General features: G+C 44.8%; 1 protein-coding gene across 5 annotated transcripts; it reads right to left on the bottom strand.

Moving 5' to 3' along the window:
• Positions 1-342: 342 nt before the first annotated feature.
• znf674.S (zinc finger protein 674 S homeolog) lies at positions 343-12916 on the bottom strand. 5 transcript variants are annotated; one of them, XM_018250489.2, is made up of 6 exons: positions 12753-12916; positions 7478-8340; positions 6425-6637; positions 4864-5472; positions 2417-3235; positions 343-1603 (listed from the first exon to the last, which is right to left on the bottom strand). In XM_018250489.2, exons 1-6 carry the CDS (start codon positions 12782-12784, stop codon positions 648-650), a joined length of 3492 nt encoding a protein of 1163 aa, XP_018105978.1. In that variant the 5' UTR covers positions 12785-12916; the 3' UTR covers positions 343-647. The 5 variants fall into 5 exon arrangements, with proteins under 5 accessions (XP_018105978.1, XP_018105983.1, XP_018105980.1 ...); XM_018250494.2 differs by having other exon boundaries at positions 12688-12890; XM_018250491.2 differs by having other exon boundaries at positions 12681-12890.
• Between the last annotated feature and the right edge of the window lie 3485 nt (positions 12917-16401).

Genomic DNA, 16401 nt, shown 5'->3' on the forward strand with positions numbered 1-16401 from the left:
ATTCTACGCTATTTCGTAATGTACATTCATTATTTATTTTGGTTTTTATTCCAAGATATTAAGGGATACATGTACTGTTAATAGGAATGAATTTTGTTACAACAGCGCCACCTGCTGGTCAGTTTCCCACCAGTCTGACCAGCAAGTAGTCAAGGAAGTTGTCAGGAGAAAGAAAGAGGCTGATGTTCTTCTGCTTAGGAAAGATGTGAGAAAGGTTTCTAATTTTATTCCTAAGCAGAAGAACATCAGCCTCTTTCTTTCTCCTGACAACTTCCTTGACTACTTGCTGGTCAGACTGGTGGGAAACTGACCAGCAGGTGGCGCTGTTGTAACAAAATTCATTCATATTAACAGTACATGTATCCCTTAATTATATCTTGGAATTAAAATATACATTGCAAAAGTGCTTAGAATAGCACCCCATCAGTTTTCCATGCATTTATTTTAAAGGTTTACGTATCCTTTAAAGTGTAGATATGAATTCTGAGCCTCTGGTGTGACACAAAGTAAGAGCGTGACTTTGTAAGAAAGGAAATGGCATATAAAAAAAGTTAATTATTTCATGACAGTCTCCTGTTTATCATCACTCAGGAGCAACAAGCCCCTGTCCCACAGAGCTTGCAATCGCCACTGGACATTCCATCCTATCAGGCCAAGTTTTTAACATCTATGTTCTTCTTGTGAGTTTGCTCGTGTCGGGCCAGAGCAGAACTGGAGCAGAAACAGCGGCCGCAGTGGGGGCAGGGGTAGGGTCGCTCTCCCGTGTGAGTCCGCAGGTGGATGATGAGGGTGCTCTTCTGCCCAAAGCCCTTGTCACACACCTCACATTTAAACGGCAGCTCCCCGGAATGTGAGCGCTGGTGCCGGTACAGGACGGAACTACATCTGAAGCTCTTGTTGCACTGGGGGCAGATAAAGGGGCGCTCGCCTGTGTGGGCCCGCTGGTGTCGCACCAGGAAGTAGTTGCAGCTGAATGTGCGGCCGCAGTCTTTGCATGTGTACGGCTCGTTGCCCGTGTGGCCAGCCAGATGTTTCCTCAGCTCATTGCGGCTTGGGAACGTGACATCACAGATGCCGCACTTGTTCATTGGCTGAACGGCCGGAATGACCTTGATGGCTTCTCTTGGACCCAGCACGGGACGCAGTTTACAGTAGGAACTCATGTGACGCTCCAGAGAGGAGCTTTGGATGAAGGCTTTGCCACAGTGCGGGCACATGAAATGGCTCGGGGCTGCACTGTGAACTCTCTGGTGCTGACGGAGAAGAGACTGGGAGTTAAAGAATTTGCCACATTCGGGGCAGATAAACCCCCCTGCCTCATTCTCCGGCACTTCAATAATCTGTAGATCCTCATTGCTTTTCTCTATCTCTGGAGCAGGATCTGTCCAACTGCCCTCGGCTCCGTTATGGAAATCCGTCTCGCTGCCTTTGTCTTTCAGAGAATCAAGGGACTGGTCACTGCCCTCCCAAAAGTCCTCATCTTTAGACGGATCCCCGACCTCTCCAGCCTCACCCGCCTCCTCTCCAGCCTCACCCGCCTCCTCTCCTACAGAGCCGTTTGTAAAATCAGCCTCTTCTGGGTGCTGCTCCACAACACTCTGCACTGTAGTAAAGAGAGAGAATGGGACAATGTGACCTGTGTATTGTACATGTGCAGCTCTGTAGCCAGGGGCAGTTAGTGGGGTAATTACAGGTTTGTGCTCTTATTACACAACACAAAAGTACTGGCCATTCCACTAACAGACTAAATATGCAGCATCTGATTGCAGCAGAAGAAAACACTGAGCAAGAGAAAGAGCACACTAACAGCACAGTGTGACCAATGGAACTTAAGCTTGTAGGGTGAGGGTAGAACTACACAGGCTTTGGTGCGTTTTTTCGGCGGATCAGACACGCTGCGCCAAAACACAGGCGTCAAATCGGATGCGACGGAGAATAAGGTAAGCAATAGCAATGTCGGATGGTATTGCAGTGTTCAACGGACACAACTGTCGGATGAACACTGCGACAAGATCTGAAATTTGTATTTCTTACCTTATTTTACATCCCATCCGATTTGGCGCATTGCATCTGATCTGCCGAAAACGCACCGAAGTCGCCCATGTAGTTCTACAGGAGTTTCTTTCTGCTTGCTACTATTAAATATGGCAGACACATATAGGACAAAAAAACTAAATGGCACGGATAACCCCAGCACTGCAGGAGCACATCGAATTTCAGGGGACAAGCTAGAGGGAAGGATTTATACAGCTCCTGTATCTATATAGTCTCATTCAGCAGCTCTATGGATAATGTACTTTACCTCTAGCCTGATTCTTTGGGGGCATTAACTCCTTACTGACAGGCTGTGGGGGTACCTGCTGGAAAGCTAGCACAGTGTGACAGGCGTATAGATTCCTGTGCAGGTAACACTCACCTGAGGTGATTCCATCAAATAAGTGACTTTGCACATGTCGGGAGAGGGCAGCGCTAGAGCAGAAGCTCCGGTCACAGATGTGGCACAGGTATGGCCGCTCTCCGGTGTGAGTCCTCTGGTGAATAATCAGACTGGTCTTTTGAGAGAAGCCCTTGCCGCATGCCTCGCATTTAAAGGGCATCTCCCCATAGTGTGTGCGCTGGTGCCGGTACAGTACGGAGCTGCACTTGAAGCTTTTGTTGCAGCGGTGGCAGACAAAGGGACGCTCCCCGGTGTGGGTCCGCTGGTGACGCACCAGATAAAAGTTCCCATTAAAGGTGCGGCCGCAGTCGGTGCATGTGTAGCGCTGCTCCCCTGTGTGACTGCCCAAGTGCTTCTTCAGCTCACCGGTGCTGGGGAAGTTGGAGTGACAGATGCCGCATTTATAAATGCGCTGGGTGGGAGTGGCCGCATGGGTCGGGATAACCATGTCGGACTTAACATTACAGTGGAAGTTTCTGTGCCGAATGAGAGTTGAGCGGTGGCCGAAGCTTTTGCCACAGGCACAGGAGAAGGGCCTCTCCCCCGTGTGCATGCGACTGTGGATCGTTAAATGCGTCTGGGATTTGAACGTCTTGCCGCAGTCAGGACACGCCACGGAGCTCCTCCCGCTTCCTTTTGGTGCAGGAGTGTGAATGATCTCAAAATCCTCATCATGTATCACTACCTTACGCATGCTCTCCTTATCCACGCTCGATAACTTCTTCTGTTTAGCTCCACCCCTGGGCTTCTGCACCTCCTTCCTCCTCCGAGATGCCTTCAACTTCTTCTGCTGCCCACCTGTAAGGGACGTGCCACATTATAGGGTATCTCAGTGTGCCACCACATTAGCTGCCATGGAGCATTAACAGCAACAAGAACATATGCTTTTAAGGACTTAGATGATTTCCTGGACAAGCATAATATCCATGGATTTAACCCAAGCTAAAGGGGACCTGTCACCCTAACAAATAATCAAGCAAATGAACTTCACTTGCACTACACCATGCACTCATTTGAATAAGAGACTGGAATATGAATAGGAGAGGACCCAAAAAGAAAGACGAGCAATCAAAAGTATCAGAAGCAATAAATGTGAAGCTTTACAGAGCATTTGTTTTTAGATGGGGACTGTGACTCCGATTTGAAAGTTGTAAATAGTCAAAAGAAGGCAAATAATTCAAAAACTATAAAGAACAATGAAGACCAATTGAAACGTTGCTTAGAATTGGCCATATTACATTCCATTAACATTCCAAAAGTTAACTTAAAGGTGAACCACCTCTTTAATGCAGGAGGAATGTTATTTTGGACACAATCTAGAGTCATTTTCGAGGTTTACTTATTCTTTCAAGGGCACCTATCACAGCCAAAATCAAACACATATTAACAATCTGACCAGTACAAGCTAAACACGTTTAATCAAACTACATATATAGTTTTTTGAAAAAACCTGCAGGCTTTAAAAAAAACCCTTACTTTGTCAAATGGGTTCTTTCACTGAGGGAGGCCATACTGTGACTATAAACCATAACCATAACATGCAACTTTCAGGCGCATGCTCAGATTGTATCATTGCCTTGAGTATTCTACCCAGAATGCCTTGTTTTAGTAAACTCCTCCACTAGAAGTATCATGAGATTAACTTGTCCCCTGCTGGTGATTTTATTATGCAAATGAAGGGCACACACTAATTCCAGAAGGTGACAACACTACTGAACAGCAGCTAGAGTCCTGCGCGGGTCCATTTTTTGGAACCCGTACCCGCAACCTGCAATTCTTACCCGCTTGGACCTGCAAGTATATTATCCCAACCAGGACCCGCGACCATCAAGAATCAGGAAGTGCTGTCATTGTAAACCGGAAGTGACATCATCGGAAATAGCCGTGATCAGAAAAAAGGAGTAAAAATAGCTATTGAGAACCGCGTCTATAAATGCACCCGGAACTTCTACCCGCAACCCGCAGGGTACTGCAGGTTTTTACGGGTATTTTACGGGGATACCGCTGCAGGACTCTTTAACAGCAGCTAACACAGAGGTTTGGCGGATTTGAAAATAGCTTAGAAGGATTGATAAGCAACCAAGGAACTAGGATTAGGAAGGACTAGATTTAAACCCAAAAGCTCTTATATAGAAGGAAGGAATAAAAATGCAGAGTGCTGGTTTCCCTGATGCCTGGAGACTTTGCAGCAATACCATATTCCAAAGGTTACAGTCTTGCGGAATATGCCGTCTCCTAGTGGCCGAATGCTGACTCAAATCCACTAGTCGACGTGAATATAAGAATTGAAAATGAACGCTACATTGTTTGAAGAGAACCCCCTTAATGAGCTTACCGTGATATTATGAAGAGCCCAGAGCTTGCCTGGCAGCCCCCCTTCTGTACTGGAATGGGGTAACTCCACATATGTAGCACTGGGCACTCACCTCTCTCCTTGTCCTTCTCACTGTGATGATGGCGGACCAATGCTGAGCGAGAGCAGAAGCCCTTGCCGCAGACTTGACACAGGTAAGGACGCTCCCCGGTGTGAGATCTCAGGTGAATCACTAGGGTGGTCTTCTGGGAGAAAGCTCTCTGACAAACCTGGCACTGGAAGGGTTTATCGCCAGTGTGGATCCTCTGGTGCCGGACCAGGAAGTAGTTGGAGTTAAACCTGCGCCCGCAGTCCTTGCACCAGTATAGCAGCTCCCCACTGTGGCTGCTCAGGTGTCTCTTCAGCTGCGCTCTGTCTGTGAAGGCTGCACTGCACACCCCACATTTATAAAGGGACTGGTCCAGGCTTCCACTCACATCAGCACTCATGCATTTCATTTGCTTGCGGCTGCAGTGGGACCGGCGGTGCCTTATAAGTGAAGACTGGTGGCCAAAGCTTTTACCACAGCCCCTGCAAATAAAAGGCCTGTCTCTAGGGTGTGTCCTCTGTGGCATGGGGGCTTCTGAACTGTGCTGTGGGCTACCAGTGCTGTGCCCCTCACTGTTCTCTACTTTAACTGGACTCCGTGTCAGGAAACGGCATTCTCCTCCTGGAACTTCATCTGCACAAACAAATAAACACAGTGTCACCAGCGAAACCTCAACCCTCATACTGTACTGTCTAAGGGAATCAATATGGCACCTCCCTCCTCCCATATGTATAAATACAAATATACAGAGAAGGAATGTTCTGGGCACACAATAAGCTATACCCTCATACTGTACTGTCTAAGGGAATCAATATGGCACCTCCCTCCTCCCATATGTATAAATACAAATATACAGAGAAGGAATGTTCTGGGCACACAATAAGCTATACCCTCATACTGTACTGTCTAAGGGAATCAATATGGCACCTCCCTCCTCCCATATGTATAAATACAAAAATACAGAGAAGGAATGTTCTGGGCACACAATAAGCTATACCCTCATACTGTACTGTCTAAGGGAATCAATATGTCACCTCCTCCTCCCATATGTATTAATACAAATATACAGAGAGGGAATGTTCTGGGCACACAATAAGCTATACCCTCATACTGTACTGTCTAAGGGAATCAATATGGCACCTCCTCCTCCCATATGTATAAATACAAATATACAGAGAAGGAATGTTCTGGGCACACAATAAGCTATACCCTCATACTGTACTGTCTAAGGGAATCAATATGGCACCTCCTCCTCCCATATGTATAAATACAAATATACAGAGAAGGAATGTTCTGGGCACACAATAAGCTATACCCTCATACTGTACTGTCTAAGGGAATCAATATGGCACCTCCTCCTCCCATATGTATAAATACAAATATACAGAGAAGGAATGTTCTGGGCACACAATAAGCTATACCCTCATACTGTACTGTCTAAGGGAAGTAAAGTGCCAGCTCCCTATGAATACAGCCGAGACTTAGGATGCCAGGCTCACAAACCACATTTTGGGAGCTCTATCTATCGTAGTGTAAGCAGTTCTCACGACTATAATCCAAAGAGTTAAATATTGCCCCCCCTTACCATAGTCTTTCTTTATATCCACCTTCTCATCATCAATGTGCATTTCCATCACCAGTTTTCCTTGTATCCTCCCACAATCCATCTGCTGTTCCACCCACTTCCTGTCCCCCACAGCGGTAAAGGAGAAGCCATCGGCTGCTTTTCTCAGTAGGATTTTGGGCAGTTTCCATTTCCCGTCCTTGTCATTGGCTTCATTCTCCTGATTCTCTAGAGCTGAGAAAAGAGAGGCACATTACACATAGCCCAAAACAGAGAGAAGCAGAGGAGAGACAGAATTATAGAGGGGAGACAGAGTGAAGTAGAGAGAGGGAGAGAGAAGCAGTAGAGTGGAGAGTGAATTATAGGATGAGGAGAGTGGAGAGAGGCAAAGAGAGAATTAGAGAAAGGGATAGAAAGAGAGAAGCAGGGAGAAAGAGAAGATACAGAGGAGAGAGAGAAGTAGAGTGGGGCGACAGAGAGAGAGACAGTGAGAGACAGAGAGAGAGAGAGAGAGAGAGAGACAGAGACAGAGACAGAGACAGAGACAGAGACAGAGACAGACAGAGACAGAGACACAGACAGAGACACAGACAGACAGACAGACAGACAGACAGACAGACAGACAGACAGACAGACAGACAGACAGACAGACAGAGAGAGAGAGAGAGAGAGAGGAGAAATAGAGGGGGGGAGAGAAGAGATACATACATACATACATACATACATAGAGCACGGCAGAGAGGGAGAGAAGAGAGAGAAGCAGAGAGGGAGAGAAGTAGAGTGGAGGAGAGAGAATTAGAGGAGGAGACAGAATGGGAAAGAGAGAAGTAGAGAAGGGGATAGATAGTGAGAAGTAGAGAGAAAGAGAGAAGATACAGAAGAGAGAGAGAGTAGTAGAGTGTGGAGAAAGAGAATTAGAGGGGGAGACAGAGCGGAAGAGAGAGAGAGAGAGAGAGAGAGAGAGAGAGAGAGAGAGAGAGAGAGAGAGAGATACATAGAGCACAGCAGAGAGGGAGAGGAGAGAGGGAGATACATACATAGAGCACAGCAGAGAGGGAGGGAGAATCCACTCACGTGTGTGCAGCTTTCCCTGCTGGTGCCTTTGTTGGTGCCGGATCAGAGCGGAGTTGGTAGAGAAACTTTTCCCGCAGAGCTGACAGGAATACGGGCGCTCTCCCGTGTGAGTTCTCATGTGAGTGATGAGACTGCTCTTCTGGGAGAAGCGTTTGACACACAGCTCACACTTGTACGGCTGCACCCCCATGTGCAAGCGCTGGTGTCGGTACAGGACGGAGCTGCAGCTGAAGCTCTTGTTGCACTGGGGACAGACAAACGGGTGCTCCCGGGAGTGAGTCTTCTGGTGATGCACCAGGAAGTAGTTACAGCTGAATGTGCGGTTGCACTCTTTGCACGTGTAACGCCTCGCACCTTTGTGACTCACCAGATGTCTGCGCAGCTCGTTGGGGCCGGGCAGCACCATATGACACACGCCGCATCTGTAACTGGATGGGACACTGAGAGCAGGAGAGGAGGAACTGGTGGAAAGCTGACAGTTGCCCGCGCAGTACAAGGTCTGGTGGCGCACAAGAGAGGAGCGTTGTACAAAGGTCTGGCCACAGGCTGGACACACATGACTCTCTCTCACGTGCGTTGCCTCATGGACACTCAGCAGAAACTGAGACTCGAAGGTTTTCCCACATTCTGGGCAAATAAATCCACAGCTGTCCTTGTCCTGGGGGTAATCCTCTGTCTCTTCTCCAGCAAAAGCCTCAGCCCCCCAGTCCTCACTAACATTCTCTTCCTTAGCTACGGTCTCTTGCTCCTCCACCAAAAACTCACTCTGACCAATCTCACACGGCTCCTCCTTAATGTGCAGAGCGCTCTCATCCATGGCTCCGGCTCCGCCACTTCTGCTGCTCCGTCTGTAACTGGAGGGTCTGTAAGAGACAAGGAGATGAATAAAGGTGGTGCAGCTATAGGGGCCAGACATCTGACATCAGACTCTAAGGGGGTATTAGAGAAGAAGCTTGCTAAGGCACAACTAAAGCGCAACAAAGAACACAAAAACAAAGGCCAGATTAACTGTAAAGGGAAGAGACAGCCAAAACAGGATTAACTGTAAGGGGCAAGAGACAGCCAAGCCAGGATTAACTGTAAGGGGCAAGAGACAGCCAATGTGTAAAAGAAACGGATCCGCACACACACCGATTAATGCAGTTGGGGAATATCCCCTTTTATTCAGCCACCAAACATCAACGTTTCGGGGGGGAAACACCCACCCTTCATCAGGATTCATCAGGTGGGTGCTTCCCCCCCCAAAACGTTGATGTTTAGTGGCTGAATAAAAGGGGATATTCCCCGACTGCATTAATCGGTGTGTGCGGATCCGTTTCTTTTACACATTGGTTGCTAAGGGACCCGGCCGGGTCAACGGAAGGAACGCACCACCAGCTTGCAGGATTGGTGAACTACAGGTGTGCGGTAGGAGAATTACATTGTAAGCAAGAGACAGCCAAAACAGGATTAACTGTAAAGCGCAAGAGACAGCCAAAACAGGATTAACTGTAAAGCGCAAGAGACAGCCAAGCCAGGATTAACTGTAAGGGGCAAGAGACAGACAAGACTGGATTAACTGTATGGGGCAAGAGACAGCCAAGCCAGGATTAACTGTAAGGGGCAAGAGACAGCCAAACCAGGATTAACTGTAAGGGGCAAGAGACAGCCAAGCCAGGATTAACTATATGGGGCAAGAGACAGCCAAGCCAGGATTAACTGTAAGGGGCAAGAGACAGCCAAGCCAGGATTAACTGTAAGGGGCAAGAGACAGCCAAGCCAGGATTAACTATATGGGGCAAGAGACAGCCAAGCCAGGATTAACTGTAAGGGGCAAGAGACAGCCAAGCCAGGATTAACTGTAAGGGGCAAGAGACAGCCAAGCCAGGATTAACTGTAAGGGGCAAGAGACAGCCAAGCCAGGATTAACTGTAAGGGGCAAGAGGGGAAGAAACAATTAAGACAGCTCCATAAATCCTAACATGCAGCTGTACCTTAAATATGCCATTAGCTCTGTGCTCTTCCCTCCTTGGCTCCCCCTTATCAGTCAATGGGAACAGGGTGCCCTCATGTTTGCTCTTGGCCAGTACAAAGAGACACCATCAAACTGGCCAGTCCATGAAGTTACCCCCCACTGCACCACCATCACAATACTCTGCCCCTCAGAATCCTGTGGATTGTGTTGTTCACCATTTCCCTCCCCTGCCCACAATGGAAGAGCCAATCACAGCAATTGCCCCATGTGTTTGTACAATCGTGTCCCCCCAGTCTGCACCTTCCCCACCAGCGCTGAGCCAGGTACCAGATATAATAACCCGTGAAGTGCCTGCGGAGGGATCCTTTATGCAACGAGGCCAATAAGCACAAGAAGGTTTCACTACAGACCAAATTTATTAACTGAACCTCAACACAGCAGGATCATAGGGTAACAGCACCCACAATCCTCGCCCGTGCCACCCTCGCCCGTTCCTTCCAGTCTGTGTAACACTGGCACCTTCCTCTGGTGAATATACTGGTGCCCACAGAGAGTACCTGAAGCCTTTGTTCCACTGCTGCACCCTCACCCCCTAGACTCTACTGGTGGCACCAGATAACAGTGGAGGATAAATTTGTACCCAATAAATGCACAAGTACCAGCCATCCATTGCCATCTAGTGCCAGGCTCCGAGATGCAGTGAAATGTCTGGAGGGAATGACCACTGACTGAACAGACAATCCTATTGGCTTCCAGAGTCTCCTTGTGATGTATTACTTGCAATTTCTGAGTTATTTTTTATCTTTTTATTCAGCAGCTCTCCAGTGTGCAGTTTCTGCAATCTAGTTGCTAGGGTCCAAATTCACCTAGCAACCATGCATTGGTTTGAATAAGAGACTGTTATATGAATGGGAGAGGCCGGAATAAAAACATGAGTAATAAAAAGTAAAAATTAATTTGCAGCCTTACAGAGCATTTGTTTTTAGATGGGGTCATTTGAATGCTGGAAAAAGTCAGAAGAAAAGGGCAAATAATTAAAAAACTAACATTTGAATAATGAAGACCAATGGAAAAGTTGCTTAGAATTGGCCATTCTATAACATATTAAAGTTAAATTAAAGGTGAACTTCCACTTTAAATTTTCAATGGAACCAGGGGCCCAAACCATGGCAACAGCCTGAGCCCATTATTTGTGCTCCAGTAAGTGTTAGAGTTGACATTATACATTCAGGTACTGAGGGGTCTCCTGGCATGTGCCCATCATTTCCACATGGTGTAGGGAACAGGTTTGTGCCACTACAGACTTCCATACTGGTGACTTTACACACACTCATAGTACACACACATTACACCTAGGCTGACAGTATATATATATATATATATATATATATATATATATATATACATCTAGTGGTGCAGGAGTCAGGGTGGGACAGGGCAGCCAGTGTTGAAAACAAGGACATTAGGTAAGGGGAGCCCAGAGATAGCTGCCTATAGTCCAACAATTTACCTGCAATTTACCTGCACCCACCTAGTGACAAAACTGACAATAGTACCTACTTACTGAGCCCCCAGGTACATCAGGTGAAAATAATGTATAGAGATGGACTATAACATAGAGATGGACTAGACGTATAGAGATGGAATATAACAGAGAGATGGAATATAACAGCGAGAAGGAATAGAATATAGAGAAGGAATAGAACATAGAGAATGAATAGAATATAAAGATGGGATATAACATAGAGATGGACTATTACATCGACAAGGAATAGAATATAGAGAAGGAATAGATTATAGAGAAGGAATAGAATATAGAGATGGAATAGATTATAGAGAAGGAATAGAATATAGAGATGGAATAGAATATAGAGATGGACTATAACATAGAGATGGAATAGATTATAGAGAAGGAATAGAATATAGAGATGGAATAGAATATAGAGATGGAATAGAATATAGAGATGGAATAGATTATAGAGATGGAATAGATTATAGAGATGGAATAGATTATAGAGATGGAATAGAATATAGAGATGGAATAGATTATAGAGAAGGAATAGAATATAGAGATGGAATAGAATATAGAGATGGAATAGAATATAGAGGTGGAATAGAATATAGAGATGGAATAGAATATAGAGATGGAATAGAATATAGAGATGGAATAGAATATAGAGATGGAATAGAATATAGAGATGGAATAGAACATAGAGATGGAATAGATTATAGAGAAGGAATAGAATATAGAGATGGAATAGATTATAGAGATGGAATAGATTATAGAGATGGAATAGAATATAGAGATGGAATAGATTATAGAGAAGGAATAGAATATAGAGATGGAATAGAATATAGAGATGGAATAGAATATAGAGGTGGAATAGAATATAGAGATGGAATAGAACATAGAGATGGAATAGAACATAGAGATGGAATAGATTATAGAGAAGGAATAGAATATAGAGATGGAATAGATTATAGAGAAGGAATAGAATATAGAGATGGAATAGAACATAGAGATGGAATAGAACATAGAGATGGAATAGATTATAGAGAAGGAATAGAATATAGAGATGGAATAGATTATAGAGAAGGAATAGAATATAGAGATGGAATAGAACATAGAGATGGACTATAACATAGAGAAGGAATAGAATATAGAGAAGGAATAGATTATAGAGAAGGAATAGAATATAGAGATGGAATAGAATATAGAGATGGAATAGAATATAGAGATAGAATATAACATAGAGAAGGAATAGGATAGAGAGAAGGAATATAAACTCCAGGGGGTAATTGGCACCATATTAGAGGTGCCAGAAAGCAAAGTGCTGTAAAGAGGTGCCAGTGTGAGGAAAGTGTTGCACACTCACAGCTTGTATGTGTCACACTGACTGGCACAGCCAATAGAAATGCAGCAGAGTAATTAAAGGGGAAGTACTGAGAGGCTGTGAGTTATTGTTAGTGTAGGACAATAAAGAGCCGGTTACTCACAGGAGAGAGACAATATTTACTCCCCATTACTTGTGTCCGTGAGAGAAATGAAGGAGCTGATCTGTGGGACATTTGTATAGGAATAAAGTTGTCTCTGTGGAGAGTCCAGGGAGCCAATAATAAGTGAGTGTGCGACTGACTGATCCCCAAATAAATACAACTCTCAGGGGCGACACTTACACTAAATGGCAGCGCAGCCTTTGGGTGGGAGAAGCTTCACACTCCTCCAGCAGAACAATAAACGCACCTCACCTTGTACCTTAACACAGCTCAGCCCTACATGCACCCCCAAACCGCCGAATTGCAACCTCCCAACTCGCTCACCGGCGGCCAGGAACAGGGCCGGACCGATCCATTGCTCCGTAGCACGAGGGGGTTTTCTTCTCCCCTCTGCGTTCCACCACTCACGGCTCCTTCACTAACCCCGCCCCCAGTACGTGTTCGGTCATATACGCCATTACCCACAGAGCGGTGCGGCCACTACGTTCTGAAGCACGTACCCACGCTAGCACATGCGCGCGCATTCTAAACCATACGCGTCTGTGCGTGCCTTTCCCCCAGGCTGAGAACTTGTCTACCCATAATCCCCCGCGCACATGGAATCCTTTCATGGTCCTGTGAGAGCAGTAGCAGGTTATTAATATAGAGTGAGAGCAGTTAGGGCCTCTGTGTGTTTGTAGCTGCAGTTCAACAGCTTCCTCTCACTCTCTGGCTTCCTCCCTGAGTGAGGCTTAATCAGGGCATCCCCTCCCCCAGCTCAGTGTCCAGTGAGTGACAACTGTCTCTGGTGATGGACAAGAGTTTGGGAAGAAGTCAAAGGTCACACAGAGGGATATTGGGAGCCACAGACAAGCTCAGTAGCCCCAGTGCTGGGATAGTGGCCCGGTCACGACACTTGGGCTGTAAGTCACAGCTGCTGGTTTTCCAGACAAATTGGGCTACTAATTGAAAGTACAAACGAGCCAAGGGACAGATTTGGGCTACTTTGTGGGCTTTTGGCTGGTCTGTACTTAACAAAGCAGCCAGTTCTTGCCCTAATGTACGAAGCCTTAAAGGGATACTGTCATGGGAAAAAAATTTTTTTCAAAATGAATCAGTTAATAGTGCTGCTCCAGCAGAATTCTGCACTGAAATCCATTTCTCAAAAGAGCGAACTGATTTTTTTATATTCAATTTGGAAATCTGACATGGGGCTAGACATATTGTCAATTTCCCAGCTGCCCCCAGTCATGTGACTTGTGCCTGCACTTTAGGAGAGAAATGCTTTCTGGCAGGCTGCTGTTTTTCCTTCTCAATGTAACTGAATGTGTCTCAGTGGGACCTGGATTTTACTATTGAGTGTTGTTCTTAGATCTACCAGGCAGCTGTTATCTTGTGTTAGGGAGCTGCTATCTGGTTACCTTCCCATTGTTCTTTTGTTTGGCTGCTGGGGGGAAAAAGGGAGGGGGGTGATATCACTCCAACTTGCAGTACAGCAGTAAAGAGTGACTGAAGTTTATCAGAGCACAAGTCACATGACCAGGGGCAGCTGGGAAATTGACAATATGTCTAGCCCCATGTCAGATTTCAAAATTGAAATGGATTTCAGTGCAGAATTCTGCTGGAGCAGCACTATTAACTGATTCATTTTGGGAAAAAAAAAATTCCCATGACAGTATCCCTTTAAGGATAATGTTCTTTTTGTGTAACAATTTGCCAAGTTGAATGTAAGACTACAATACCCACAATGCAATGGGACAGACGTGTCTATAAGTCGGGACTTGCTACATTTTGGCCTCTGTACCCCAGTCTCCCGTTTCTCTTCATCATTCTCACATTTTCCACTCACTTTCCTCAATTTCAGACAATTTTCGTTCGAGCTGTTTTACCAATATTAATTGAAATTATATATTTATTAGGCCTCATGTCGCCCCTATACCTCCTGGGCCCCCCTTTGTAGTTACCCCCATATTACTGGGCAAATCTGTCCCATTTTGCTTCATATATTCATCTATTTTTTGACTTTATTTTCACTGCACATATTGTGCTATTTTTGGGCTACTGTCTAAGAGCCTCTTGGCTAGTGTTGGGCTGGTTTTGTAGCCAACTTTGGCTGGTTTTGAAAATTCGACCTGACAACCCTTCTGTAAGCTCCACGGGCCAGGGACCTCCTTTCCACTATGTTATACACTTAAGCTCTTTGTCCTGATACGATTCTGTATATATTTATATTATATGTGATTTGTCTTTCCTGTGTATATGATAATGATATTCTGAGATGATTTGCAATTTGTTTTCACTTTTTATTATTGAAGGTTTTTCAGTTATTTAGCTTTTTATTCAGTAGCTCGTCAATTTGTATTTAAAGCAATCTGGTAACTAGGGCCCAAATTCCCCTAGCAACCATGCAGTGATTTGAACAAGCGATTTGAATAGGAGAGAGTCTGAATAGAAGGATGAGTAATAAAAAGTAGCAATAACAATACATATGTAGCCTTACGGAGTATTTGTTTTTTTAGAAGGGGACAGCGACACCCATTTAAAAGCTGCAAATAATCAGAAGAAAAAGACAAATAACTATAAAACTATAACAATTAAATAATGATAACCAATTGAAAAGTTGCTTAGATTTAGCCATTCAATAACATACTAAAAGTTACTTTAAAGGTGAACCACCCCTTTTAGTATGTTATAGAATGGCTAAATCTAAGAACTTTTCAATTGGTCATCATTATTTATTATGGATTTTTAATTATTTGCCTTTTTCTTCTGACTTTTTCCGGCGTTCAAATGGGGGTCACTGACCCCATCTAAAAAAGCAAATGTTTTGTATTGTTATTGCTGCTTTTTATTATTCATCTCCTATTCATATTCCAGTCTCCTATTCAAATCAATGCATGGTTGCTAGGGGAATTGGGGCCCTAGCAACCAGTGACTGAAATTGTAAACTGGAGATCTGATGAATAAAAAGCTAAATAAGTCAAAAACCACAAATAATAATAAAATGAAAACCAATTGCAAATTGTCTCAGAATATCCCTCTCTACTTAAAGGTGAACAACCCCATTAACAGCGCTATACAAATAAAGTTATACAGGGTGATGGCTAGCGGCAGGCTCAGACCAGGATACAGGCCCAATAAATAGTGAGTGTCTATGGAATCTTACAGTAGCCCCAGTTGCCACAAGCCACACATTAGCAGTCGGGGCCTGGCTAGCAGTAGAGTAGTCAAGGGGTTTCAGTCTCCTGATTCATCCCTCCTGTATGAGTGGTGCCCCTAAGGTCCCAAAGTTCCTATCAGGATGGAAATATTGGAAAGCTACAGGGATAACAAACTTCCCACACCCAGAATTACATAGAGGGGTTCCATGTCCACCGATTTTTTCTTCCACCCAAGAAACCTTGAAATATTCACATACAATTCAGCCTGTATCTCTCCCACAATCCATGTACAGGCTCTGCCTCCCAAGTACAACCCAGGGAACTGGCCTATCAAGTGCAGACACATGTATTGCCACCTGCTGGCCTCACATGTTACTGCAGGGCATTTGCTTTCTATTTAAAGGAACAGTAACACCAATAAATGTAAGTGTTTTAAGGTAATGAAAATATCATGCAGTGTTGCCCTGCACTGGTAAAACTGCTGTGTTTGCTTCAGAAACACTACTATAGTTTATATAAACAAGCTGCTGTGGAGCAATGGCGGAAATTAAAAAACGGCTATATGGCACAGGTTAACTAATGGATAACAGACAGACAGAGCTTATTTGCTATCTGCTGTGTAACCTGAACCTTTTCTCCTTTGAATGGCTGCCCCCATGGCTACACAGCAGCTTATTTATATAAACTATAGTAGTACTTATCTGTTATCTACTGTGTTTCCTGTGCTTGAATGGCTGCCCCCATGGCTACACAGCAGCTTGTTTATATAAACTATAGTAGTACTTATCTGGTATCTTAGTAGTACTTATCTAGCAGCTTGTTTATATAAACTA

This window comes from Xenopus laevis, chromosome 2S (assembly GCF_017654675.1).
Source record: "Xenopus laevis strain J_2021 chromosome 2S, Xenopus_laevis_v10.1, whole genome shotgun sequence".
Lineage (NCBI taxonomy): Eukaryota > Metazoa > Chordata > Amphibia > Anura > Pipidae > Xenopus > Xenopus laevis.